This window comes from Mauremys mutica, chromosome 1, assembly GCF_020497125.1.
Source record: "Mauremys mutica isolate MM-2020 ecotype Southern chromosome 1, ASM2049712v1, whole genome shotgun sequence".
Taxonomy (NCBI): domain Eukaryota; kingdom Metazoa; phylum Chordata; order Testudines; family Geoemydidae; genus Mauremys; species Mauremys mutica.
The window spans coordinates 105983537-106010959 of record NC_059072.1 but is presented as its reverse complement, the minus strand read 5'-3'; the positions used below and the strand labels follow the sequence as shown (position 1 = coordinate 106010959).

Genomic DNA, 27423 nt, shown 5'->3' with positions numbered 1-27423 from the left:
CCGCCCCCCACAGCTCCCATTGGCTGGGGGAGAGGGACATAGATACCATCACTGGTCGCCGGGCAGAGTCAGCCAGGGAGGCAGCGTCACTTTTTTTCTATAATGAAAATAAACAAGTCAAAACACCAAACACAATTATCTGATGCACACCTTGCTGCAATCCTGAAGGTTTCAACTGCTCAGTCACTGAGGCCAAACATCAACAAACTGACAGAACTGAAGCGTTGCCAGGTGTCTGGCAAACACTAAAAACTCTCTGGCAGGTAAAGAATTGTATAAAGTTGTATGACAGTTTTATTATTTGTAAGAAATTCTAAATAAAAAATATAATATAAATATTTTCTCTTCTGAACACCATCTTCAGTCACATTCTTGGCCCACTGGGAGGATTTGAGGACTGGCACTGGTCCTAAGGTAAATTGAGTTTGAGACCACTGGTGTAGACACTACCTACACTGACAGGAGGGATTAGGTTGATGTAGCTACGCTGTTCAGGGGTGTGGATTTTTCACACCCTGACTGATGTAGTTAAACCAACCTAATTTTCTCGTGTAGACCAGGCCTAACTCTAAGGGTCTGTCTACACTTAAACTACTACAGCAGCATAGCTGCAGCCTGCAACTGCGCTGCAGTAGTGCTTCAGTGTAGATATTACCTACAGTGATGGGAGGAATTCTCCCGTCAGCCTAGTTAATCCATCTCCCTGAGAGGTGGTAGCTAAAGAATTCTTCCATTGACCTAGCGCTGTCTACACCGCAGGTTGGGTCGGCACAGCCACATCTCATAGGGGTGTGGGTTTTTCACACCCCTGAGAAACATAGCTATGTCGATGCATGTGTTCAGTGTACACCAGCCCTGAGCAATAATTGGTACAGATGGGGCATAGCGTTACTGATCCTCCTGAATGATGCAAAGGGCACTCTGAAGAGACCAGTCTCTCTCTCTCCCCTTCCACTAGAGCGACTCCCTGCTCCCCTCAATCAGACAAGCCTTGGAATTTGTAAAATCCACTCAGACTCAGAGGAAGCAGAAGAAAATGTTGCAGGCTGCAACTAAAATTTGCTAAAAGCATTGGAGATAGAAGAGGGTGAGTTAGCTGTCCACAGATCCTCCCATTGACCTAACACTACCTCTTGGGGAAGTGGATTACCTACCCTGACAGAAGAATCCCTCTCGTCGGCATAGGTAGTGTCTTCTCTGAAGCACTACAGCAGTGCCGCTGCAGCATTTTAAATGTAGACAAGCCCTTATTCTCACCTGAGATTGGGAAAGACTATACCAATATATTGCACCTTTATGTCAATACAACTGTCCACATTGGAAGTTGTACTGGTATAAATGTATCTGTTAAAAAAAAATCACACCTAACAATGTTATACTGGTACATAAACTATAGACTCATTTGAAAATCCCACCCCAGTTGCCTAAACATGGATTTAGGAGCCTAATTTTAGGCAGTCAGGTTTGAAAACATTGGTTCGTGTATTCAGACCCCGCTGGTTACCACTATTCGTGTCAGTTAACAACTGCTACGCTCCTCTCTTTATTGCAGAGATGATAGATTGTAGCATCTCCACAGTTAACAAGTTCGGAAGCTGCTTTGAACTGTATTTTGTTCATTTTTGCCCACTGTTCAGCCCACAGCTCTGCAGCTGTGTGGCTCTCATTTCCATCCTCCTCCTAATTCCACACTAGAAAAGTAAACTTGTATTGTACAATAGCAAGTCAGCTTCTGGGGCCACACAGGAACCCATGCCACATAGCTCACTCCGCCCTAGCTAGTTTCCTGCTGTGGCAGTCTGATTTGACTGCAGGATCACAATGCTAGCAGTGTCAGAGCTGACCCCTTGTCTGGAAGCCCTGACTAGCTCACAGGGCAATGGCAAATTATCTGAAACATCTCCAGTCTCATTCCCCCCTATCTGCTGAACAAAGGGAAGCGAGGGAAAGATCCATTGGATACACAGTATCTGGTAAGCCACTTTTTCATGTTCCTATCCCAGACATGAGAAGCCATCTGGGTCTAATTCACCTTGGCACAGATTGGATGCAAGACCTTCACTTCAGAACATTAGGTGGGGACCACATTTCCTATCAGGCTTTTTTATGTGGTCTCAGCCTGCCTTCTGCAGTAATCTGTCAAGCTGTCTCCAGCGATAATGAGCCTTTGGGATGGAAGAGTCACTGCACTGCTGTTGCCAATGCTAACTGTCCCTGAACAGCAGCCTGAACTCTCACTCTCTCTCTCTCTCTCTCTGCTGCACAGCACTGAATCGGGAGATGCCAGGGGAGGCAGTACTGTCAGTGCTGCCTGCTCTCATAGAACACTGCCAGCCCTGCAAGTGCTTTGTGTCAGCAGCAGGCTCCTGCAGCTTTTCCATTTAATGAATGCCATATTTGCAAAGAGGAAGTCACAGACTCTGCACATCAGCTGTGCGCTGGCCACGGGGAATGTGTTTGCATCTGACATGTGTTACTTATAATCACCGGAGCTGTTATGAGGAGCTATGAACAGATGAGAGGCAGGTGCCTTCCCACTCGCCTGTAATTCTAACTTGAACTTACCCACTGCAGCATTCACTTAAAGGCACCTCAGGCACAGATCACTGCAATGCAGGAAGGGCCCCAGTAAAGAAGTCAATGGCATCAGTAAGGTAAAAGTTAACAATTAAAGGGCTTGATCCTTGAGTTCAGTCAAACTGTACTCAGCACACAGAATAGCAGAGGGGGGCTGTTTGCCACATTTATGCTCTCCCCTAGGGGCCATTAATCTGACTGGGGTTTGCTGGAAGGTAGCAGTAGCCGAGACCTGCTCTGTTCCTCTGTCTTTGCCCCAACACATACACTATGCTGGGGAGCCAGGGGAGGGAGTATGAAGACTTTTACACCATCTCTATGCCAGGTGGGGATTTTCTCTTATCAGAGGGCCACTTTACACTCTCCTTGCATCACTGGAGCAGCAGAAAAGAACCAAAGGATGGGGCAGGTACGGCCCCAACTATTTTAACTAAATCCAACTAAAGTGTCATTAACAGACCTCAGCAAAAATTTTCAAACTAATTTTTTTTTCAATGCAAAATGTAAATTCAGGTCAACCAAAAACAGCTTCAGTTGAAAAAACTTATTAAAAAATTCCCCCCTCACCCTGGACATATTTTGTGTTGACATTTTCAAAATGAAACCTTTCCTTTTTTTTTTAATCAAAATAACTTCCATTTGGAAATTTACTTCAATTTTATTTTTTTTAAATTATTAGTTTTAAAAAGCTTGAAAATGAAACATTTTGGGGACAATGAAACATTTAGTTCCATTCAAAATTATTTATTTTTTCAATTGTTCAGTTCACTGAAACATTAAAGAAAAAAATATTTTGGTTCAAACCAATTTTTTTCCGTACAGGCCGCAAATCAGTTATTCACACACCTCTAGTTATTCACATTTTGTCTGGATGTTTAGCAAAAAGTGTGTATCTAAAACTTGACACTATTTTTTCCCTCTTCCCCTCAATCACTTCTGAAATACTTCCCTGTCGAGCTGGAAATCACAATAGAGTTTCAATGCCCCAACCCAAGTAGAAACCAGAATACTAGGCAGTACACATGCAGAGACAGAGTTCAGGATAACTGGTAATACAGACACTGAATGGCAATCAAGTACGCTTCAGAAAAAAATAGCCTCTTGCTGGAACCCAAAACATCGCCTTCAAATAAAGAAATAGCCTATCATTGCACTGCATACAAATACACCTCAGAAGGAGCGACTTGTGTGGCTGTATATGGATTTAATCCTGCAACCATTAATCATACCAGCACTCCTTACTCATCACAGGAGTGCCATGCATAAGGAATATTCACTTGAGTAAGGGTTGCAGAATCAGGAACTGTCATTGATTAGAACAGAGCCATCATGGGTCTGATCCTGTTCCCACAATGGCCAGTGACAAACATTCCATTGATTTCACCGGCAGCAGGCTCAGTCCCTTATTTAGAAACCACCATCATTTGATAGCAGCACACTCTCTATGCATGTCAGAATCTTTAAGAATAAGCCACTTTTTACTCAGCAGGATGCAATAAAACATGGAAATCTTTTTGAACTGGTGAAAATAACCCTCTTCAGTCCTAAATACAGTTTGACAGACATGGCTAACTGACAAAAATCAATCAATCTCTCTCTTTCCCTCTAATCTGTGTCTGTCTTATCTACATACATTTTATACTGTTTGGGGCAGGGACTTTCCACTACTCTTGTATGTATAGCACTTACACAGTGGGGCCGCATTCTCAGTTGGTCCTTAGGCACTACCATAATAAACATGATTAAATAAATACATAATAATAATAATAATTTCAGTCACAGGCATTTTTTTCCCAGAAAATTGCCCTTTCGGTCATATTGAAACTGTATGAGAGCATCATGGCACAGGTTTCAAATAAAAAAAAAAGAGCACTTTGAACATCTATCTAAAGTGGGACTCAAACCTGAACTGAAACTTGGAGGAACTAAAAAGTCCATTTACTCCATTTTTTGTGCACCTCCGCACTCCCTGCATTCGGCCTGGATTGAATGTTCAGTGCTATGATATAGTAAGAAAGGCAACGTTTTCATGAGATTTCCTGTCTCAGGAACATAAGCCACATGGAGTCAAACAAGTATTTCAACCAAAATGCTCTGCCAGTTCAGGCATATTCATCACACCAGAAAGCCAGTCACAGGAGCAGTATCACCAGCCCCAAGCATTCAAAAATCAGGAGTAAGGCCATGAAAAAACACAAAATTGGTTTTGAAATTATGAGTTTTAATAATAAAGATCATAATTTGGGATTCCTTTTCTTCACATTCTAGTATTTAAGCCTTTAGGGTTACGCTCGGTCACATTTCAGGCTTTTTTCTGCAACCAAAAGCTAAGAACTTCCTTTTCTTTTAAAATGAAAGCTGAGATTTTCGTATTATCACCTGACTCCAGAAGCTGGGACTTTTAGAAAATACCAACTAGAGTAAGACTTGTGATAAAATTGTTAGTGTTGGCTACACTGTTGGAGCCCTTCCAGCTGTACATGCAAGAAACATTCTATGATTGATGTAAGAAGAAAATAAATTAATGACCAGAGTAGTGCTGAGTCCCCTCCAAGCATCCAGCAGGATTTAAGCCACAAAATCCCTGACTTTGAGACTCACAGGAGCTCTCATTAAAGCCAATGGGAGGGTGTACCTGTGGACCCAGGGCAACGTGTTGTTTCAGGTTTTACTCTCTGTGTTCACACACCAATGGGATACTGCTCAACTACCAAAAGCATCGCTCTAGAGTATTACACACAAATGTGCATGTAGAAAAATGACCAGATAGCTTGACAGGTAGGCTGCCACTATATATTACCCAAGATTAGTAAATGGCAATTTAACAGAAAATAATTTGCTTGTGATTTACAGAAACCAGGGAACGAATATTTGTTGAAGAGCTGTGTGCATTTCTCTGACATGCTTGCTGCACCTGCCCACAGATTATCTCTGTGTTATGAACAAAGGACACAGGCACTGCTTTTATCAGTGATCCACACTACAAGAAACTGGGTTTAAGGCTTCTGTGACAAGAAGAAAAGACAGAGAGGAGGAGATGGAGAGAGAAAGAAAGGGGAAGAAGGAAGGATAGAAAGAAAGGAAGTGAAGAAGAAAGAAAGAGAAAGGAGAGAAAGAAGGAAATGGAGCTCTCTCACTGCTTGGAATGGTAATGAGTGTAAACATTTGCTGATGGCATATCTTTTATCCCAATAAGTCCCACAGCTTCAGGCCCTTTCACTGCTGAAAGGCACTGATGAATGCCAAAGCAGGCTGGATGTGCAGCTGAAAGCCAGGAGAGTGAGGCAACGAGCATGTAAAAGCATCAGGATACTCAGACTTTTTAAACTTTTCATGCACAAAGTTTTGCATTAATGCTAACAGAGACCTTTGTGGTCCCCAAGGGTAAATGACAGTCATACAACATTTAGTCTTTTTCACCGTTTGTGGCAGCACACAAAAAAGCATCAGACATACAAACCAAAGGATGAAAAAATGCTGAAACTTGGTATCCAGGAAGCTCTTAGAATTTGGTTTTTTTTTTAAAAAACTTCTGCAGGATTGTGAAACATCTGAGAATATGAGGTTTTGAAAAATAATGTTCTTTCAAAGCTAAAAAAAAATTTGCCTCTTTTTCTTCCTCCCCTAAATGCATTTTCTTTCTTCTGAATTAGAGGCAGCTTCTGCGTGCATCAATCCGATAAATGTTACCTTTTGATTCTATGGAGATGTTAGTAATTTGTCTAACATTCAGATTTCTCAAAGGTACCCGTATAAGGAGGACAAAGCCGGAGGTCCCAAAGAGACCTGAGCAGGGAATGCTGACAAGTCACCATCAAAGGCAACCAAATCAAGGGCACCCCAACGTTACCAACTGAGGGTACCAAGATAAGCCCAGACCATAGCCAACCTTCTCTTTTACAATCTACTCCTGCTTCCATCAAAATCAATGGCAAAAATCCCTTTGATTCCAGCTGCAGAAGCAGTGGCCTATATGCAAAAATATGTCTCACAGAGACTGTAGTTCCCAGCAAGCCGTGTTCCATCTGGAGCTGAACAGTCTTCCACCTACGCCAAGACGGATCTCTTGGGGTAGGAGACCTGGATTCTAATCCTGGCTCTGCCACAGCCTTGTGCTTCTGTTTCTCCTCCTGCCTTTTGTCTGTCTGAGCTCTTTAGACCATAAACTCTTCAGGGCAGTAGCTGTCTCTCACTTTGGGATGTATACACTGCAGTTGGGAAGTGTGACTGAAGCATGTGCAGACATACCTGAGCTAACTTGAATCTAGCTAGAGCAAAGCTAGCTCCACTAACAATAGCAGTGATGCCATGGCAGCAAGGGCTGTGGCACAGGCTAGCTGCTTGAGAATGTACCCAGGGTCCCAGGTGGACTGGAATAGCCCAAGCCACTGTGGCTTCACTTGCTATTGTTACTCAAGCTAGCTTTGATCTAGCTAGATCAAATCTGGCTTGGGGATGCCCACATGGGCTATAATCACACCTCCCAATTACAGGGTAGACGTACTCTTTGTGTTTACACAGTGCCTAGCACAATGAACCCCACCATTTGGGTCTGTTGACACTGCTGCAAACACAAATAATAAATACCAGTCCCTGCAGGCCCCATACGGCATACATTGCAGATAAAGAGGAAGGCTGGTTTGAGCAGCATTGTAGAGCTCCGAGGGCTATGCTTGCCAACCCAGGTATAGCATCTATGTAGCTGGAGTGAAAAGAGAAGTTTCTCCCTCAGAGGATGGGAGCCGGTTTTTAGGAAACCAGCTCCAAGGTTTGGAAGAGCCCCACAATTATGCTTTTTCCTTTATTGTTTCACTGTCACAGCTGTTCGCCTAACGTGAGAAAATCCCTCATTTTTATATCTCATTAGTTTGAGCAGCAACCTATTATTCTGCCTTCTATAGTACTAATTAGTATGCTAGCCGCATGTATGCATGACTAATGAGTTACATTAAAGGCTGGGAGTCCTGGAATTTACAGAGGGAGAAGGAGCCAGGACTGTGATGCCTGTGATTTCAGCATCTTTATATATTTTTTTTAAAAGTTCTTAGTGCTCATGAATCTTTTCCCACTCAGAAGTGGGGATATATATTTCATCCTTTATAATGGGAGAGGGCACACTACAGAGTGCACAGTCCAAATTACCAACATGGCAGATCATCCACTCCCTCAACGGGGTCAGTCAGGTGGCAGCCCGATATGGCAGCCAGTCTGTTTGAGCAATAAGTAGTTATATATCAGGCCAGTGATCCATTCAGAGAACACCACAGGCAGCTCCTGCTACTAACTGGCAGCCAAGTCATTCTGCCAAGATAGCACTCTGTTCTGGTGACACAATGGTTAGCATTACATCCTGTCTGCAGCTGGATATCCAGTCTCCTACTATGGTGTCTGGTGCATTATAGCAACAGGCACCTGGTAGATTTTACTTCCAGAGCGCAATCCAGCCTGACTGCATAGCAAGGATCTGAAGAAGGACCCGCAGAAGAGCTCTGTGTAGCTCGAACGTATCTCTTCCACCAGCAGGCAGTTCATTTGATTGCTGGTATATCTGCTCAACAAGGTCCAGCTATATATTTTGGCACCTTCTAAAGGAAGATGTAAAATAACTTCCTGTCAAGCAGCCTGTGTATAAACGACACATTAGTATCTTGAATCTGCTCAGATTGCTAACTCCAAAACAAAGATTACACCATATTTACCCTGAAAAATCATGCTGTTTTAATAACCATGGGGACTGGAAACAAAAGGAAGCCATAGCCACTGCTCAGAGTATAGAACTTGTCGAGTGTTCTTGATTCTGTTCCTGGATCTGCCAATGACCTTGGGGACAAGTCATTTCTGTATCTCAGTCACCATGCCTCTCCACAGTGGGGATCAAAGTATTTTCCTCGCTCATAGGGGTGTTGTGAGGATTAGCTAATTGTTGTCTGTAAAGATTATTAGATAAAACACACTATATACTGCAGAATATTAGCACTAGTATTGTAAACCCTACCCAAGGTGCCCAGATGACATGATATAAGCAAGAATACAAAGAGGATTATATGAGAAAAAGAGATAATTGCACTGACAACTTGCCAGGAGCCCAAGGGCTGCACCTTATCTGTTTTACTGGAGCAGACTGCAGCCACCTTTACCTGTAATATGGAAGCCCACAGGGATTTAAGGTAACAGAATCCAATGTTTATAGCAGGTTGATCCAAGCAACCTTCTGGAATATTGGATGCTAGGACTTGAAATCTTCCTCAGACCATACTCTGGCATTAAAGATGACATTGGCTGGAGGTTGCAAATATAAGATGGTGAAGTGTATTTGGAGCATGAGCGATAATAACTGGTCATCCCGACTAATGAGACTGAGTGGAGTAACAGCATGGTAATTCAGAGCAGATACATAAAAATGTATAAAAAAGAAAGATGGGAAGGAGGAGGGGATGGGGAAGAAGATGAAAATATGTGTAAAAAAAATCAGAGAGAAAACATAATGGAGTTAGAAAGAAAGACGGCTACATTGAAGAATGACCAGATAATAGGTTTATACTGATGATTTAATCTCATATTATTTTAACCTGAAGAACAAACAGTCAAAAATATGAGAGAGAAAGATAGGAAGACAGGGAAAGTGAGAGGCAGGGAAAGAGAGAGACCACCACTGAGACAACCAAGCTCAGTGAAAATAAATTCTTCCCCTCTGAGAAGCAAAGGAAAATACTTTCTGAAACCTGACAATAACTCATTCTTTTACTTTCTGGTCAACTGGAACCTGAACACTCAATCAAGTTTGGGTGGCCAGGAAGTACAGCAGATGGAGTTTATTGGCAGTGCTTTCTGCTCATCAACACAAGTTGGCCATTAGAGAAGCTGCTCACCAGAAGTGCCTGATTCCTTCATATCTATCAGCATAGTTTAGAAAGACCTTGAACACCACTGACACGCAGACACTGGTTAGAATGTATGATTGTACATGCTTCAGGAGATTCAGTTGCCTCTGCTGGGAATCCATGATAAACATTATTCCTTTAACTCTCCCAGACTATGATATGTTTTCTCATGGCCTCATTCATGTAACAGACACACAAACTATGGCATCTGGGATATCATCATCACAATTTGAGTCCTAACAACTTCCCAATCAAAATGCACCACATTCAAGAATGTGTCCAATTTTTTTCATTCTAGGATATAGTAGGGTCATCATATTTTGACACACCAACCCAGTATCAAGGCATCATCATCAGATATCATAGCTCCCCAACAAACCCCCAGAGGAAAGTGTCCATTAGAAACTGTAGTGGGTTTTGATTCAGTTGGTTCTCCTGCTAAAGGTCAGCAGAGTTTCTTTGAGATTCCTCCATCTTCAAGCAGTGAATACTTAAAGTTGGCAGCTATGCAGTACCAAGCAAAAAAGAGTGCTGAGGTGGATCAGTTTCTGGTGAGGAAGAAATATAGGTGCATTTGAAACAAGCTTTCCAAGCTCTAAAATTCATGTCTGAATTAATGAAATTCCACCAGCAGACAATGACAGATTGGACACAGCTTGCAGACCATTTTAAGGCCTTTCCACGGCTACTGATTAATAATGAAGAAAATGTATAAAATGGGAACGAAAGCCCAGGTCACCAGTTTCCCAAGCCTGAGGTTAATAAGTAGCTGCTCTGATTTAGTTTAGCAGAAGTTTTGTTAGAGCTCACACAGGTTCCCAGAAAAAATAAAATATATACCTCCCAGTGGGACACCTAAAGGGAAGTCTTCAATATTTATTTTTCTCCCTCTTTATATGCACTTTTTCTTCTTGCAATACAAAGAGCAATCTTGCTGAAAATCAAAATGAAAATCTTGCGACGTGGCCAAGAGAATATTCATGTCAACAATAGGAAGACACATGGTTCCATCCTAGGACCAGTGTTGATCAATGTAACTATTAATGAGCTGGAAAAGGGGATAAGCAGTGAGGTAGCAACATCTGCAGATAATATGAAATCATCAGTCAAGACTGGAGACAACTATGAAAAATTTGAGAGTGAATTTCATCTGTTCCATTCCCTTAGGTTGGATAAGTCTGTGCTAAAAAATTCAAAGTACTGCACACTGGAAGAAATAATGTGAACTACCAGTAGACCTTACTAGAGTCCAAATTAAACTACATCAATCCAGAGAAAAGACCTGGGTATCATTCTGGATGGCTCAATGAAGATCCCTGCTCAATGCATAGAAGTGATCATAAAAAAGATGCATAGTGAATGGGATGGTGAATAATAAAGAGAATATTAAATGCCATTATTTATATAAAATCAATTTATATCAGGCCCTCACCTGAAATGCTGCGTTCAGTTCAGTCAACTAATCTCAAAAAGGATTTAGCAATAATATTGGAGATTTCAAGGAAGAGTAACAAGAAATATTAGAAGCATGGGAAAACTTTTATGAAGAGAGGTTGAAAAGACTGTGACTATTTAGCATAGAGAGAAGGCAAACAAGAGGGAACATGATAAGAGTATATAAAATAATGGATGGTTAAAGTTTCTATTCACCCTCTCTCATAATACCAGAACAGAGGGAAATTCAATGTAATTGAAAGGTGACAAATTCAAGGATCAAAAAAGGAAATACTTTTTCACAGAACACACAATTAGCCTGCAGAACTCATTGCAACAAGATACCAATGAAGCCAAGAGCTTGGCAGGATTCAGGAAAAGATTGAACACTTATGAGAGCATTAGAGTTCTAGGAATAAATATTTTAAATGAAATTTTGGAAGGGATATAAATCCTCAAACTTGTGTAAGCCTCTCTCTATCTAGTGGGACTTAGGAGGCCATTGTCCCACAACTGCTTACTGCAGGGCACTTACACCTTCCTCTGAAGCATTTGGTACTGACCAATGTCCAGGATACTGGACTAGATGGACCATTTGATCCAGTATGGCAATATCTCTGTTCCTATGGAATGACTTTTGGTCATATTGGCTTGGTTTGAAATTGAGCCCAAATAATTCTCCCTCTGTCTGTCTTTAAACACGATAATCTACTTTGTATTTTCAACATTCAGTTGTTTGCTTGCATTGTTTCCTTCCTTTCAGCCTAGCGCTGCTGGAGAGATAATCAGAGCTTACCTTCCTGCTGGTAAAGAACAGAGATGCTGCTTTTGAAGCATAATGGTTAGAGGTGAAAAAGATTAATCTGATGGAAAACATCTCAGATACCGAACAGTGACTATACTTGCTGCTGTTTGTGATCACTGTGGGAGTAATAGCCAATCTATGACACTGCAGTTCACTAGCACTTAACAGGAGTTGCAGCACATAGATACAGAGCATTCCATCCACTACTCTGCCCTAAAACAACATGTTTCTCTCCTCCTAATGAATTAAACAGGGTCCTAGTCTAACTGGAGTCAAAGTGCAGTTTAGTTTTGCCTCCATCTAGTCCCAGAGTCCATTCTAGGTAGGCACTGAAATCCATTTTACAATTCCCTTTCTCATGAAGAATGTAGTTACTTTCTAAAACAAAAATATAGTCTTGTCCCATTCAGTATTTCAGCAGCCAAGAATTTTTTGGGTCAGTTAAAAAAATTCCACCTAGATTTTTATGTCCTCCTGAAATACATTCTAATTTCTTACCCTACCCATCCCCCATTTACAATTCAAGTAACATGGAGTTCCTGTAATTCTCACACACACACACACACACACACACACACACACACACACACACACACACACACACACACACACACGAGAATTCTGCTCTTAGATCAACTATGTTGATTTCTTGTCCACTTTGAGTTTCTCCATTGTATTCTACACTTGACTCCCACACAGAACTCCTGCCTATGCCTATGGAAGTTGGGCATGGTGGTGGAGTGCAAGAATGTGCCATAATGATCTCCAGTGGAGATCTGAGAGTATAAATTATCCCCTCAGTTACTATACTTTTTAACTGCAAGGACCTACATTTACACCCATTTTTCATTTGCATTGTCTCAAAACACATGGCGTTGTGTCTTCAGATTAAGTTATGCAGCACAGCCAGGCTTGCTGTAACCAGCATTTCAGCTCCCCAAAACCTTTGTGTGTGGAGTAGTCCAAACTTACATGATCTCTCTCTGTTCATGTAGCTCCATTCATTGTTAGAGTGACTCAGTATCCTGATTCAGGAACGCCAGTTCCAGGTTAACAAGGGCTGCTACAATAATCCCAACAAAGCTTTCTTTTTTTTTTTTTTTTAAAGAAGCTTAAAGGCTGCTTTTCCATCCTTTGACTGCATCTCTCCCCCAAAGTGTTCCTCCACCACGGTTCTGCTTGTCTCGCTCTTCCCCCTTCTGTCAAGTCATTGACAGAAAATGCTGACTTAGCAAAGCTGCAGAACAGCTACAGACTAGTGGGGACAGGGATGGCAGAGGCCTTCTGGTAGTGTAGCATGAAGCTTATTCCAATAACCTCCCAAATGCAGCAAACTCAGCTAGTCTCTGAAAATCCAGTTTGGTCCTTCAGACATCATCATCAACACAGATTCTAGAATCATAACTCATCTGATTATTCTGTAAATGATGCACAAGGCTACAGCTATTAGCTACAGCTCTACTGACTGTAAAGCTCTCTCGCTCGCTCGATCTCTCTCTCACACACACACACACACACACACAAACAGACAAAATATTTAGTTAAGGAAGTATGTATAATCTGATACATAAGGAGCAGACCATTAGCAAGTACTCTATGGACCACTTGTGATCCAATGATGACACTTCGGGAGTTGTTAATATAAGGGACACCTGTCACTTTTAATCATACACAGTATTTTGTTTATATTTATTCAGAGAAAGAAAGCAATAAGAAACTCTGGAATCTGCTTAATCTCAGCTGTTTTTAAAGTAAAAATAGCATCTGTTCCAGCAAAAAAATGGCCATGTGATGTGCTCTATGTGATCTACACGAGGCATATTGTCTGAGACCAAGTGGTACTTCATGCAGTCTAAGCGCCCACTATAAATTACCTTGTACCTGCTGCTGCTGCAGAAGAATTCATTAAAAAGCCCAAGTGATTAGAAAGAAAACAAGTTTGCCTGATATTGACCAAGGGAGTCTGTGACACATGGAAACAGGATGAATTAGTAGGACATATGGCTGTCCGCGAACTGGGAATTGCATTGTTAATTGCAGCAAGAGACACCACACAGCCCCATCTTCCTGCCACCCCTGCATTACCAAACACTTCTCTTAGACTTGAGACCACATGATCCAAAGTGCACAGAACATTCATTGATTTTGCAATGTTATTCTAGACACACTGTGCAGCAGGGAGATTAACCTCTTCTCCCCATGACTTGTGCAAACAATATTCCTTAAGCTATTCCCATCCCAAGGGAAAGCCTTGGCTTGTCAGCAGGCAGTTAAAACTCTAACAAAAAGGATTGTTAGAAACATTTTCTCTTCCTGCTATTGGCGTTTGCCCATCAGTAGGGGTTGTGGCAAGAGCTCCTCTACCCTGAAACCATGAGAGCATAAACACCCATAGTTAAAACAAACTGGTAGCAGTACATTTTCAGTGGGGTTCAGTTAGGGATTCTATCTGTCAAGGCCCCATGGCTGCATGGCTTGGATACATACTCCTGTCTGGGAGATCAGATGCAGAAGCAGTGTTGTGGCTGGGAAAGGACAAGAAATTACAATCCTTCTTCTACTCTTGACTTCCCATTAAGGCAGAGGTGAAAGTAAGCTGGTACGGTCTGGTACAGTGCACCAGCAAGAGCCAGTATGCCGTGCCGGACCGCATCAGTTTCTGCGGCGGAGAATTAAAGGGCTCTGCGGGGAGCCCCGAGCCCTTTAAATCTCGGCCCGCAGCTCCGGCGGCCGGGCTGAGGCTGGCATTTAAAGCGCTCCTCCGAGCTTCCCGCCTTCTGCTGACGTGTCGCGGAAAACAGCGGCAGGCAATTGAGCAGCTCAATGACTGCCGCTGTCGCCTGCGGCATTTCGGCGGAGGGTCCTTCTTCGGTGGCATGATGGGAGCGGAACCGGAAGCTCCCGTGCATCCCATGGGGAGCGCACAAAATGCCGCCCCCCCGAATTCTTCCTAGGGCACCAGAAACTCTGGCGCCGCTCTGTGACGTTATTGATATAATCTGGGACCATATAGAACATGGTTGCAACCAAGGTCCTATAGTGGCACCAAATCTTATGTAAAGGGGGTCATATAAGGTGTCTAAGATCAGGTTATGAGTTGTTGGTTATGATTATGCTGTCTATATGTATGTATCATTTTGTGGTTGAAGTTGTGAGTGTTGGCTCTGTGCTGTCTGTATTTCAAATTTGTACTGTGTTTCTGGAAACATCCCAGCCAAGTTGGTGTTAGCTCTTCCTAGCCTGCTTGATGGCTCATTAAGGACCATCAGCTACACAATTGACCCATGGAGAGAAGGCAAATACGCCTTGTAACTCAGCAAAGTATGCAGGAACTTGCCCATGTGACTCCAGACTCCATTTTGCTGTAATTTTCCACAGTAAGAACAAAGAAGTGTTCTTACACCTGGGAAAAGCCTATAAAAGGCTGATGCCTCATCTCCATCTTGTCTTCAATCCTGCTCCTTACCGCTGGAGGAACTTTGCTACACACTGAAGCTCTGAACAAAGGACCGAATGACCCATCCCAGCTGGGGATGTTCTCCAGAGACTTGATTTGAACCTGCAGTTTACTCCATCACTGCTACAAGCCTGAACTAAGAACTTTGCCATTACTGTATGTAATTGATTCCATTTAACCAATTCTAGCTCTCATCTCTACCTTTTTCCCTTTATGAATAAACCTTTAGATTTTAGATTCTAAAGGACTGGCAACAGCGTGATTTGTGGGTAAGATCTGATGTGTATATTGACCTGGGTCTGGGGCTTGGTCCTTTGGGATCGAGAGAACCTTTTTCTTTTATTGGGGTGTTGGTTTTCATAACCATTCATCTCCAGGACGAGTGGCACTGGTGGTGATACTGGGAGATTGGAGTATCTAAGGAAATTGCTTGTGTGACTTGTGGTGAGCCAGTGGGGTGAAACCGAAGTCCTTTTTGTCTGGCTGGTTTGGTTTGCCTTAGAGGTGGAAAAACCCCAGCCTAGGGCTGTAACTGCCCTGTTTAAGCAATTGGTCCTGAATTGGCACTCTCAGTTGGGTCCTGCCAGAACCGCATCGTCACACGCTCCTGGCTGGGGCCAGCATTTAAAGGGCCCGGAGCTCCACAGGGGCTGGAGCTTTTAGTTCACCCCGGGGGCTACCAGGCACCTCTGCAACTGGGAGCCCCCTGGGTGATTTAAAGGCCCTGGGACTCCCAGCCACAGCTGGTGCCCCAGGGCCTTTAAATCTTGAGGCCCCGCCTCTTCCGCTTGAGGCCACACACCCCAGGACTCTGGCTGTACCGGTAAGTCCTGTGAGTTACTTTCACCCCTGCATTAAGGCATTTGGATTCCAGCAGTGACTGGATTTAAATGGGGTAGCACATTACTGGCAGCAAATGGGTTGTACCTTGAGGTTTGGGTTTGGTAAGCTTCCCACAGGGCTTTGAGATGGTGACAATTTTCTGGCAGTCAGCATTGTGAAGGGCTCTCTTCAGGTTCCCAGTTCGAGTCTTCAAGGCGGTATTCAGGTCGCATTCTCCCCAGGCCTGGAACTGGTATTTACACTCCGCTGCAAAGAGTGTGGGAACACAACGAATTTTTTAAAAAGAATCATGGAGCATGAATAAAATGTTACCCAAGTCTAACCAGGTGGGCATATACTGCCAATGATTTCAGGCAGGTGGATCACACATCCAAAGAAACGGGGTGTGGAGGGCAGAAAAAATTCAAGGGACATTTTGGGAGGTAATTTTGCCCCCAAATATGACCCAATTTAAAAGAATAATTATCTTGCTCTTGCATGGGTACAGGATTGTTATAAAAAGGAAACTACATTTTAATACTGAAACTACAAAAGAGATACAATTTAGTGGAAAACATCCTCCAGATTCAAAAGGCCTGATTCTCCACCGTCTTGTGGCATCATTTACAAATGAGGTATGAAAAGTAGCAAACCAGAATAGTAATATTTTGCACTCTTGCACAGGTATAAATGACTACACAAGGTGTGAGGCCAGGGAGAATCAGACCCTTTAATATCTATTTTTTCTCATCAAGAAATTAAAATATATTAAACCAAAAGATTACGCCACTGTTTATCCATGACTCACTGTATAAAGTTTTATGGCTCTATCACTGCAGAGGTGGCCAGCCAGCTGATTACAAGTTAACTAACAAGATTTTTTCCACAGAATAGTTCTCACTAGTGAAGAGTTGGAGCAAAAAGTTCAGAGGGTACTATCCAGTTCAGATGTGTATCCAAACATTTGTATGATTTTTTTCTGAAAATGAACTATCCAAACCTCTTGAGTTTGCAAAATAGGGCCAGAAAAACTGCAAAAATCCAGAACCTCTGCACTGACTGCCTGCAGCATTCATTGTAGTGCCATTATCAGTTCAAGTCATCCAAGTTGTTTAGTAGAGAAAAGCTGAGTCTACAAGGGCAACCGTATACCTGAATGCTGGTTACATAACTTGTCCAAGATGGAAGGAAAATCTTAGTCTTTCATGGATTAAATCCTATGGCCTTTATCCACTCCCCAACAAGTCTCAGCCACTAGTGCGAGAGGCTGCAAATTTTATATCATGTTCCAGTGTGGAGGCTGCAGTAGCCATGTGGGGGGAGGGGCGGTATTCACAACTATGGAAAGGCAATAGAGAGCAATTATAACATGCTGCTGGGCCTCTGGGGGCTTTGTTGGCTGGGTGGATGTCCTGCCAAAAGGATCCCTCTAGTAGAGCTGGGTGAATATTAATGTATTGATTATTATTATTATTATTATTAATTATTATTATTATTCAAATAGCAAATTCTCAGAAAAATGCATTTTCAGAGTGACCAAAACCATTTATGAATTAGGGACAAATTTGGCAAATAGTTTCAGTCAAACTCAAAGAATGAGGAAAAAAATGATAAAAAAAGTTAAAAATGGTTAGTTTTGACATTTTTTAAACAAATCATTTTGTTTTGAAATGTCGATTTGAATTGACCCGAACAACCTTTTTTTAAAAAAAAAAAAAAAAAAAAAAAAGTTTTTCATTTTGGCAAATATAAAAAAATCAGTTTCAGTTCAAAACTAACCAATTTTTTTTTCCAGATTTTTCAGCTTGGCCACCACATCGAAAAATCAATTATTTGCTCAGTTCTACCTTCTACCATGAATATCCTACCTTCTGCTGGCCTAAACCCAGGGTGACTCAAGCCCTGTCCTTGAAAGCCTGTAAAATCTGCCTTCTCCTACAGAGTACATCTCAGTGCAGCATAGGGTGACCAGATGAGAGGGAGAAAATATCGGGACACATGCGGGGGGTGAGTGCTGCTGGCGGAGCAGTTGGTGGGGGGGAAGCCAAGTGCTGCTGGTGGAGCAGCAAGGGAAAAAATTAAAAAAAAAAATTAAAAAGTGAGTGCTGCTGGCGGAGCAGCGAGAGAGAGAGGGGAAAAAAAAGCCGAGTGCTGCCAGCGGAGCAGCGAGGGAAAAAAAATAAAAAAGGCGAGTGCTGCCAGCGGAATGAAATATCAGGACAAATTGCATCCTGACCAAAGATCAGTCGGGACGCGGGACAAACACCTAAATATCAGGATGGTCCTGATTTTATCGGGACATCTGGTCACCCTAGTGCAGCACTTCCTGAATGGGCTGTAATCAGAGCTAGTGACGAAATGATCCCCCCTCCTTTGTCCAATTCCCAAAACTCAACAAAAATAAAACAGAATAAAAAAAATCACACACATTTCCATTTAAAAAGCCATTTTTTCATTTAAAAAAAAAGTTAGTGCAAAATTTCCAACCAGCTCTAGTTGTACTGAACATGAAGCACTGCAGAGAAAGGCAGAGCATGCACACCAGCACTCGGCCCAGGCTGAGCACACATAAAGGGTCACTTCCCAGTACTCAAGACAGGGCAACCCTTACCTCCAAACTGCTTCTTCCAGTTGCAGGGGATCTTACACCTTTGGGTCTTCATAGTTTGCTTGCACTCGGCTCCAGTGCGAGTGCCCTCGCGGGTCCCTAGGCCACAGTCTCCACTGGTGGGTACACACACGCTCCACTGCCACTCCCCACAGTCAGACTTCTTCACTTTCTTCTCTGGATGGAGCCAAGGAAACCGAACCAAACCAAGAAAAGTGGTCAGTACCCCGCCCAAAAAAAAAAAGGCATTCTAAACAATCACACCAGGTAAACCAGTAAACGAGACTCTCATAACATAACTGCCTTAAATCGATCAAAACTAAAGTTCTCCTTACAAGGTGCTGCAGGTTGTAGGTTGACTGCCTTTCTAGAGGCTGACTTCGAAGTGACTGCAGACCAGGGTGGATTACTGAGGCCAGAAATTTCCCAGTGAGTGTGATGCCTCTGAGTCATTGCAGGCAGGATTTGCCTCTCCAGAAAAGGGAGTCTTCTAGAACAGTGGTTCTCAAACTTTTGTATTGGTGACCCCTTTCACATAGCAAGCCTTTTAGTGCGACCTCCCCCCTTATAAATTAAAAACACTTTTAAATATATTTAACACCATTAAAAATACTGGATGCAAAGCAGGGTTTGGTGTGGAAGCTGATGACTCATGACCCCCCCATGTAGTAACCTCATGACCCCCTGAGGAGACCCAACCCCCAGTTTGAGAACCCCTGTTCTAGAAGCTATCAGGGATCACTGATCTAGGTACATACACACACTCACAAAAGAGGACGTTCAGCTCCCTGCTGGTGGCATATCAACATATTCAGATTAAATAGCAAGTACCACATGGGCCAGGAGTGTATGCATTAATATGGTGTTTCAAGGGGGATTTGGTGTATTCAGTGTTGTTGTAGCCATGCTGGTTCCAAAATATTAGAGTGACAATGTGGGTGAGGTAATATCTTTTATTGGACCAACTTCTGTTAGTGAGAGATACAAGCTTTCCAGTTTACACAGAGCTCTTCTTCAGGTCTGGGAAATGTACTCAGTGGCTCAGCTAAATACAAGGTGGAGCAGATTGGGAACCAAAAAATCTTACTGCGTTATAGGTGAAACCGCATTATGTTGAACTTGCTTTGATCCACCGGAGTGCAGCAGCCCTGCCCCCCCACCCCCAGAGCGCTGCTTTACCGCGTTATATCCGAATTCGTGTTATATCGGGGTAGCGGTGTATTTAAAAGAACCATTCAGGATGAAGTGGCCAGTTAAAACCTCCCAAGTCAGAGGTGGGAAATGAGAGGCAATAAATAAAAATTAAAAAAAAAAACAAGCTGGGGAGAGTGGGGTTTAGTAGATTATAGATTGTTATAAAAGGTCATAAATCCAGCGTCTCTATTTAGTCCATAATTTTTAGTATCTAACAAGCTATGAATGTAAGCTCCCAGGCTCAACTTTTGAAGGTGTTGTGCAGGCTTCCTTTGTGGATGAGGACTGAGCGATTTGTGAAAAGTGTTCATCCACAATCAAAGGACAGGTAATGGGGTACAGGCCTTTTATCTTTGTTGTATAATATACTTCATGTCGGAACACACTCTGAATTTTGGAGGCAGAGACGTAAGCTAGCAGGGGAAGGATGTGTCAGTATATCTGAACATGGATACAAATTTCATTACTGATGGCTACCCTCCTACTTTTATAATGGCCAAAAACATATCCAAACATCTCCAAACATAGGTGTTCTAAAGGTCCAGTGCACAAGAGTGCTGGTAAGAAACTGGACTTCATTTCACGTCGCATGATCTTAGTCCGCCTAGAGAGATTAGCCCAACTGCCAACTCCAAGTATTAAAAAAATCATGAGTCAGGCCTCAAAATATCGTAAGATGTTTTAAATAATACATTTGAGCTCTTTTATTTGCCTTCCCGTTTTTGCACTTTTATGGTTCATATTTTCCAGTACTTCGCCATACCCACAATGGCTAGAAATGTACTATCTGTTTTGAAATGAAAACTCAGATACTGAAATATTCACAGGTCTCACGGCCATAGGGCTTAAAGAAAAATGCCAAAAATCATGACTCTCGTGATAAAAAGCATAAGAGTTGGAAACATCCAGGTTTGAAATCTAGGTCTGGGTTTTCCAGCTCAGGATTGTCTCTATTTAAAATAAGGACTGGGTCACTGCTGATCGAAAGCAGTCACACCAGATATGTGTTTGTCAGGTTCTAGGTGAAACAAAGTCTTAGTCCAATTCCTCATGGATGGGTTTCCATGTCACATAGGCGGGATCATTGTTGTTAGTATATTCAGAGTAGGTAAGGCATTCATGCGGTTTTAAACCAGACAGTCCTCTTTATGTGTGGCTTGTCCAAGTGTCCCTCATCCAGTACTGAGAAAAAACCAGACGGGATTTTATCCAGGATCAGACAGAGGATGCCATTTTGAATCGTGTGCCACTCTGCCCCTGCCAGAATGACCACACCCACCCACCATGTGTGCAAGGTCATGCCAGCGTGGGCAGGGTCACATCGGCAGGGGTGGGCCACGCCATTCCCAGAAGTGCCAGAATGTCTGGTGTTCTGGGAATGTGTGAGTGGTCACTCTAATTCAGAGAGGCCAACAAAAGAGCAAGGTGACTGAACCACACATTCAACCCTACTGGGAACCTCTCCAGTAGCCCAAGTGAGCTTGAGTCCAGGGCAGTGCTGAGGAAGGCTGTACTGGTGCTGCCATGCTATACCTGTCCCTTGATTAAAAAGAGAACTTCAGTCTCCACAGCTGTCAAACTGGCAGCTTTCACAGAAACTAATTTCTGTACTCCCATTTAAATGAAAACATGTCACTGCAGCAAATCCCCACTCTGTGTGTCAAAAAGTTAATGATTATCCTGAATTTCATAACAAAACTGAAAGCATTTGACATTCTTCTATCGGTGGAATCTACCTCAGGGAAAAGAGAGATTGAATTAAGTTCAGTCTTGGCATGCAACACCCCAGCCATTCTGTACTAGGAAATAATATGTAATACATAGACTTCCTAATGTACCTTAACCTAATGCCACTCTGTTCAGCTATTCCATTTCTGGGCACCACACACAGCTCTCTCAACGTACTATATTCCTGACCTGCAGCATCTCTGCTTTTCCAGTCCTGGTCCCTGCCCCAGTCCAACCACACACACAGTTCTCCCACTGTACTTCAGTCCAGCTTTGCAGTGACTCCTGCTATTCATTTTAGTTCTGGGTCCCCCACATTACAGAAATGTACCTCAGTCCTCGTATGCAGCACCCTGTTATTCCAGACTCAATCTCATACTCACAAATCGCCAGTGGATTTCAGACTTAATCTGCAATAATCCCTGCTTTCTAAATCGTGTATCTTCATGGACATTCCAGGCAATACACCTCAGTCTTGAGCTGTGGAATTCCTTGCTATTCTAGACCTACCCAGCTATACAGTTCTGCCAATGCACCTTAACAGCAATGTGCATTATCCCCTCCTAACACTGGCTCTTTCATGAGCACAGGGTCACTTTTGTCAAACAGTGCACAGGTTTACAATACGGACATATGTCCTCAGGCTAGGTGACAGAAATTCTGAAGCAAGGAAAAGGCTGACATAAAATAAGAGGCAAATCCAAAAATCCATTCCAGCTTGGCACCAAATCCAGGTTAGATTCTTTTTTTCTTTTTTCCATCTTTGTATCGAAAGGAAATGAATAATTCTGGGAATCTTCTCCCTAACTATCACTAAGGTCTTGTTCTGTTGGCAAATGTTTTTTTCAGTCATGGATGGATCTGTAACTCGGGTTTGTGCCAGCCGGGTTTGGACTCGGAGGTGGGCTGGAATGTCACACCTATCCAATGAAGAAGAAGCAAATGGTAGTCAAGAAACCCCCTCACATGTAACAGATTATTTTCTTTTAATTAGTTGAAGGGGAGAAACAAGTCCATGCATCCCACATGTAAAATACAGAGGAAAAAAAGTATGTGAAACATACTGATAAATACAATAAAGACATTTTGGCCTAAATCCTCAACTATATTTAGGCATCTAATTTAGACACCTAAATACCTTTGAGGATCTGGGGCTTAGACACTAGGAGCTTGATACTAACCCCACCGCAATCAATAGCAAAACTTTCATTGACTTCAGTAGTGCAAGATCTGGTCCTAGGCCTTCTCTGCTACCCTCCACTCCCATATCTACTGCACAATTGATTACATTGTACCTTACCTGGTTTTTCTTTTTTGCCAGCCTCAGTAGTGCCCATGGCTGCCAGAATGAAAATGAACGCCAAGACGGCGGCTGTGAACATTCGGCGCTGTTGTTGTTGCTGCTGCATTCTGAAAAAAAAAGAAGAAGTCTGGTCAAATTCGGGAAGGGTACATAGGGAAAGGTATGTCAGACTGCTTGAGAGAAAAACTCCAATCAAACATTCGAATGGAGGGGTACTACCAAATGGCTGCATTTCAGTGCAGCTATACTTAGGGACAAGAGGAGCTCAAACAGATAAAGCATAGGATTAACCGTTGGCCAAACGTGTACCGAGTTTTCCACTTCCTGCACAGAAGACAAAGTCTGTGAAATCTTCTTTATAGCTGAAATACCCTATTTACCATTTTCATCCCAAATCCACTGCATTCCCAATGCAGAACTTCTGTTTTACCATGTAGTGTAGATGCATATGCAGTGTAGTTGTAGCAGTGTCACTCCCAGGATATGAGAGAGACAAGGTGGGTGAGGTAACGTATTTTATTGGATTGACTTCTGTTGGTGAAAGAGACCTGAAGAAGAGCTCTGTGTGGCTCAAAAGCTTGTCTCTCTCACCAACAGAAGTTGGTCCAATAAAAGAGATTAGCTCACCCACCTTGTCTTTCAGAGATAATACAGTAATTATTTTATAATTGCACAAGTGGCAGAAATTTGGGAGAAATTATAGACTAATGATTAAAGTAGGACACAGAGTAAGGATTCCTGGATTCTCTTCTCAGATCTGTAACAGATTCATAATGCAACACTGAGCCACTTAACACGTGCCTCAATTTACCCATCTGTAAAAGGAGGACAATGCAACTTAACTGCTTAGCCAAGGTTCAAGAGGGTGTTTGAACATATAAATTATGTCAAAGTGCTTTAGGTTTCTTTGATGAAGATTATATAGATGAAAAGTGATATATGAATCATCATTGACTATACATTGTTAGAACTCCCAGGTCATACTTATACTTTTCCTTCTCCTCAAATGAATATCTATGTATAAAATGGGTTGAACTAACATGCCCAGAATGGGCAAACCACAAACAGGAAGTGTTTTCCCCTGGACTAGACCACACAACTAGCCATGCTAAGTGATGCTCAGCTCTGGACTTGAGGGGCAACATTCAAACGCAAATATGAATAAAAATGTATTTGCTCAGTGGTAAAATGTCACTTCCTAGCCACCCAGCTGAATCACTGCACAACAACCAGGACTGGTTGACTGTGCAGGTCTGATGTTCCAAACAAAGCTTCTGCAAAGCTTTTCAGGCAAGAGCCATTTCCTCTTTCACCCTGCCTTGCTGCATTTTGTGCTGCAGTTTAGGCATTTGCTGCCTAGGAGGAAGTGACTAGAAGGTCCAGCTACCAAGACAGCCTTAAAATCCAACGGATTTATATTACAAATAGAGTTGCATGAAATTTTGGGGACAAATAATTTATTCACTGAAAAATGCAGTTTCAGGTTGACTGAAACTATTCGTGAATTTGGGTTGAATTCAGCAAAATGCTTCAACTGGAAAAAATTGGGGGAAGGATTCCAAAAAGTCAAAATGTTTCATTTTGACATTTTCACAATGAAATGTTTTAGCTTTTTGTTTCAAAATGATACTGCATTTCAAAATGTAGTTGGATTTTTTTTAAGGGAGTAAAAAATACTGTTTCATTTCAGGTCAAACAAAATATTTCTTTCAACCCAAAATGTTTTTTTTTTCCATTTTGTTTCAGCAAGAAGAAACAAAAAATATTCTTTTAAGTCAACATGAAATGAAATTTGTTTTTTCCCAAAAAACTGAGTCAGGTAAATCATTTTTGTGATAAGGATAAAAAAAATTTGGTAGAAAACTGGGGTTTTGACTACAGGGAGGGATAGCTCAGTGGTTTAAGTATTGGTCTGCTAAACCCAGGGTTGTGAACTCACTCCTTGAGGGGGCCATTTAGGGATCTGGGGCAAAAATCTGTCTGGGGATTGGTCCTGCTTTGAGTAGGGGGTTAGACTAGGATGACCTCCTGAGGTCCCTTCTAACCCTCATATGCTTTAATTCTATACATGAACAATTTCATGGAAAGTATCTGCCTCCATGAACATTTTTGATTTTTCCATCTGAAAACTGACTCTTTTTAGTTTCAGAAGTTATCAGACAACATTTTTTAGGTTTTTGGGTTTGGAGGGGTTATTTTCTTTTAAATGAAACATCAGCATATTCCAAGGGAGACAAATTTTGATCTAGCAATGAAACAGTGATCTATTAGTGTCTTTCCAGTTCTTGATGGAGTGATGTCCCTAACACAAACACCAACAAGACAGGTGGCACTAATGGGTGCTCTTGATACCTTATGGCATTTTCAGCAGAGTAGCCAAGGAATAAATGGGCATGGAGGCTGAATTACTGCTTCGTAGTCCTTACAGTTCAAGACTGAGGCACATTAGTAGCGAGGCATGTAATATGTGGGGAACGCTCACACTGTGGCTGCCTGTGCGCAGTCTGTTGTCCAGATATATAGATAATTTCCCTCTCTGGGCTAACAATCTGGCAGCATTCACGGGTACTACTTTCATTTGGGGCCTTTCACCCGTAAAGACTCGCCCTGACTTCAGCGAGCACTGAATCCAGCCCTTAAAGTGTTTTTAAATTGAAGAATACAAATAGTGACCTGATTTTCTGGAGCCGTCCTATATTCCTACTGTAGAATTCTATAGGATAGGTCAAAACCCTATAGCAAGGCAATCATTCTCTATTCCGTTATATAGGTTGTTAGAGTAATCTCCATAGACTCAACCCTAAAGAACCCTAATGGTTTCATTTATATTACTGTAAATTCTTATGTTCCCCATTCCAAAAGACAACAATAAATAACAAACCATAGAAGAAGTTTACACTTGAGACAGGGGTCTCCAAGTAGTATCTGTAAGCTTCAGTTTAGAAGCTATATTATTTCTGGCAGTAAATATAGTAAAACAAAATATGGACAAACCAGAATGCATTTGAAATCTATTCAATAACCAAAGTCACATCAGGTGATTTATTTTTGCATATGTTTGGAGTCTGAAATTCTCTCTCTACAAACTGAAACCCCACAGAGGCTTGATGCAGAGGACGTACCTAGTATCTCAAGTCTGCCCATGACAGCACAGGACCAACTTGGATGTTTTTCCAAGCTGCTGAAGCAAAGTCTGAACCTGAGGGCATACATTTGCTTGTAGTAAAGGCTGGCAACCTGATACCGACAGTCCCTCCTCAATGGAATGCAACAGACCGGAATCATGTGCCATAATGCACAATGCTTTTCATTGCATCACACAAATATCTGTAATCTGATGTCATTGGTTGCAACTACAAAGTTACAGAAGCTCTGTTGTACTCTATAGACTGGCAGGGATAGTGCTACAAACAGGCTATTGGCATCACAGTATCCCCTGTCTGGAGGAGCTGGTAACAGATGTAAAAGTTTCTCAGGAGGGAAATCCCAAACCAGGCTGCAACCATCTGTTGTCAAAAGCACACATGGGTATTTTCATACTAACTCCTTCAATTTTCCTTGCAACTATTAAAGCTGTCTTGGGGGCAGGGGGTTGTTTCTTAAACAAAAAGGTGTGGGGGTTTTTGTAGTAAAAATGACTTATTTTGAAAATAAAATGTCTTGAAAAAATTGAGCTTTTTGTTTTTTTGCAAAAAAAAAAGTGACTTTTTATTTCGATACTTTGATGTTTCCAAAGAAAATTTTGATTTAAAAACATTGCCAAAAAATTTAGCAAATTAACCATTTTGACCTTGCAAAATAGAAAGAACTTTGATAGTTATGAAATTTTTCACACATTTTTTATTGTTTTTTTTTTATTTCAACCAACTCTCATAAATAGGGCTAAATGTGCTGAAGGAAAAGCTTTTTCTAGAACCCTGTGTGAAAGCAGGAACAGCACCCTCTGAATGATTGACAGCCACATTCACAACCAGTAGAAAGATGCAGACAAAATGGGAGAAAGAAAAAGACTTTGGGAAAAGGTGGTTTTAAGAGGGGACGAGATGAAGCAGTGAATGCATGAGAGAAACAGATAAAAGGAGAAAGCAGTTAGGACAGTGAGAAATGGTGAGAAATGGTGAGTTGGACTGAGATTGATAAAAGGAATAGAAAGCATAAGACAGAAAAATCACAGACACAGCTAAAAGACGAAGAAAGGAGTAAAATAAATTGAGAGGAGAAACAAATAACTAATTAGAGTTAATAAGAGCAAGAGAGTGCAGTGAAAACATGACGTGGATAATGAGAAGAGAGATGCAGCTTTGCTGAAGTTCATTGTAGCAAGTGGCTTCTCCTGAGGAAGATGAGGTACATAAATTACTGTGAAATAATGGTTCATTTCACAATCAACTCTGGTGGGGAGAGAAAAGTAAAAGCAAAACAGAAAAGTGAGTGGCAATCAGAAGATGGATCCCATTTCATGACTTCAGCTCCATATCAGGTGTCAGAAAATAAGAAAGCCGGCCAGAGATTCTGCAGTTTCTTAAAAGCCTTCTGGTTCTGGGTGCACCTCAGCCCCTCCAGCCACCTCCTTTACCAACTCCTGTTAGTCCCCAGCCCATTTTTACCATCACA

General features: G+C 42.0%; 1 protein-coding gene across 3 annotated transcripts in view; it reads right to left on the bottom strand.

Annotated features, from left to right (window-relative positions):
- Positions 1-27423, bottom strand: part of PTN (pleiotrophin) — a 116407-nt gene that overhangs the window by 5486 nt on the left and 83498 nt on the right. For all 3 annotated transcript variants that reach the window (XM_044983842.1, XM_044983846.1, XM_044983854.1), the window contains exons 2-4: positions 22807-22916; positions 18588-18761; positions 16082-16243 (exon numbers count right to left, since the gene is read on the bottom strand). In XM_044983842.1, the coding sequence (XP_044839777.1) occupies positions 16082-16243; positions 18588-18761; positions 22807-22916 (446 nt within the window). The remainder of the gene's footprint in view (positions 1-16081; positions 16244-18587; positions 18762-22806; positions 22917-27423) is intronic.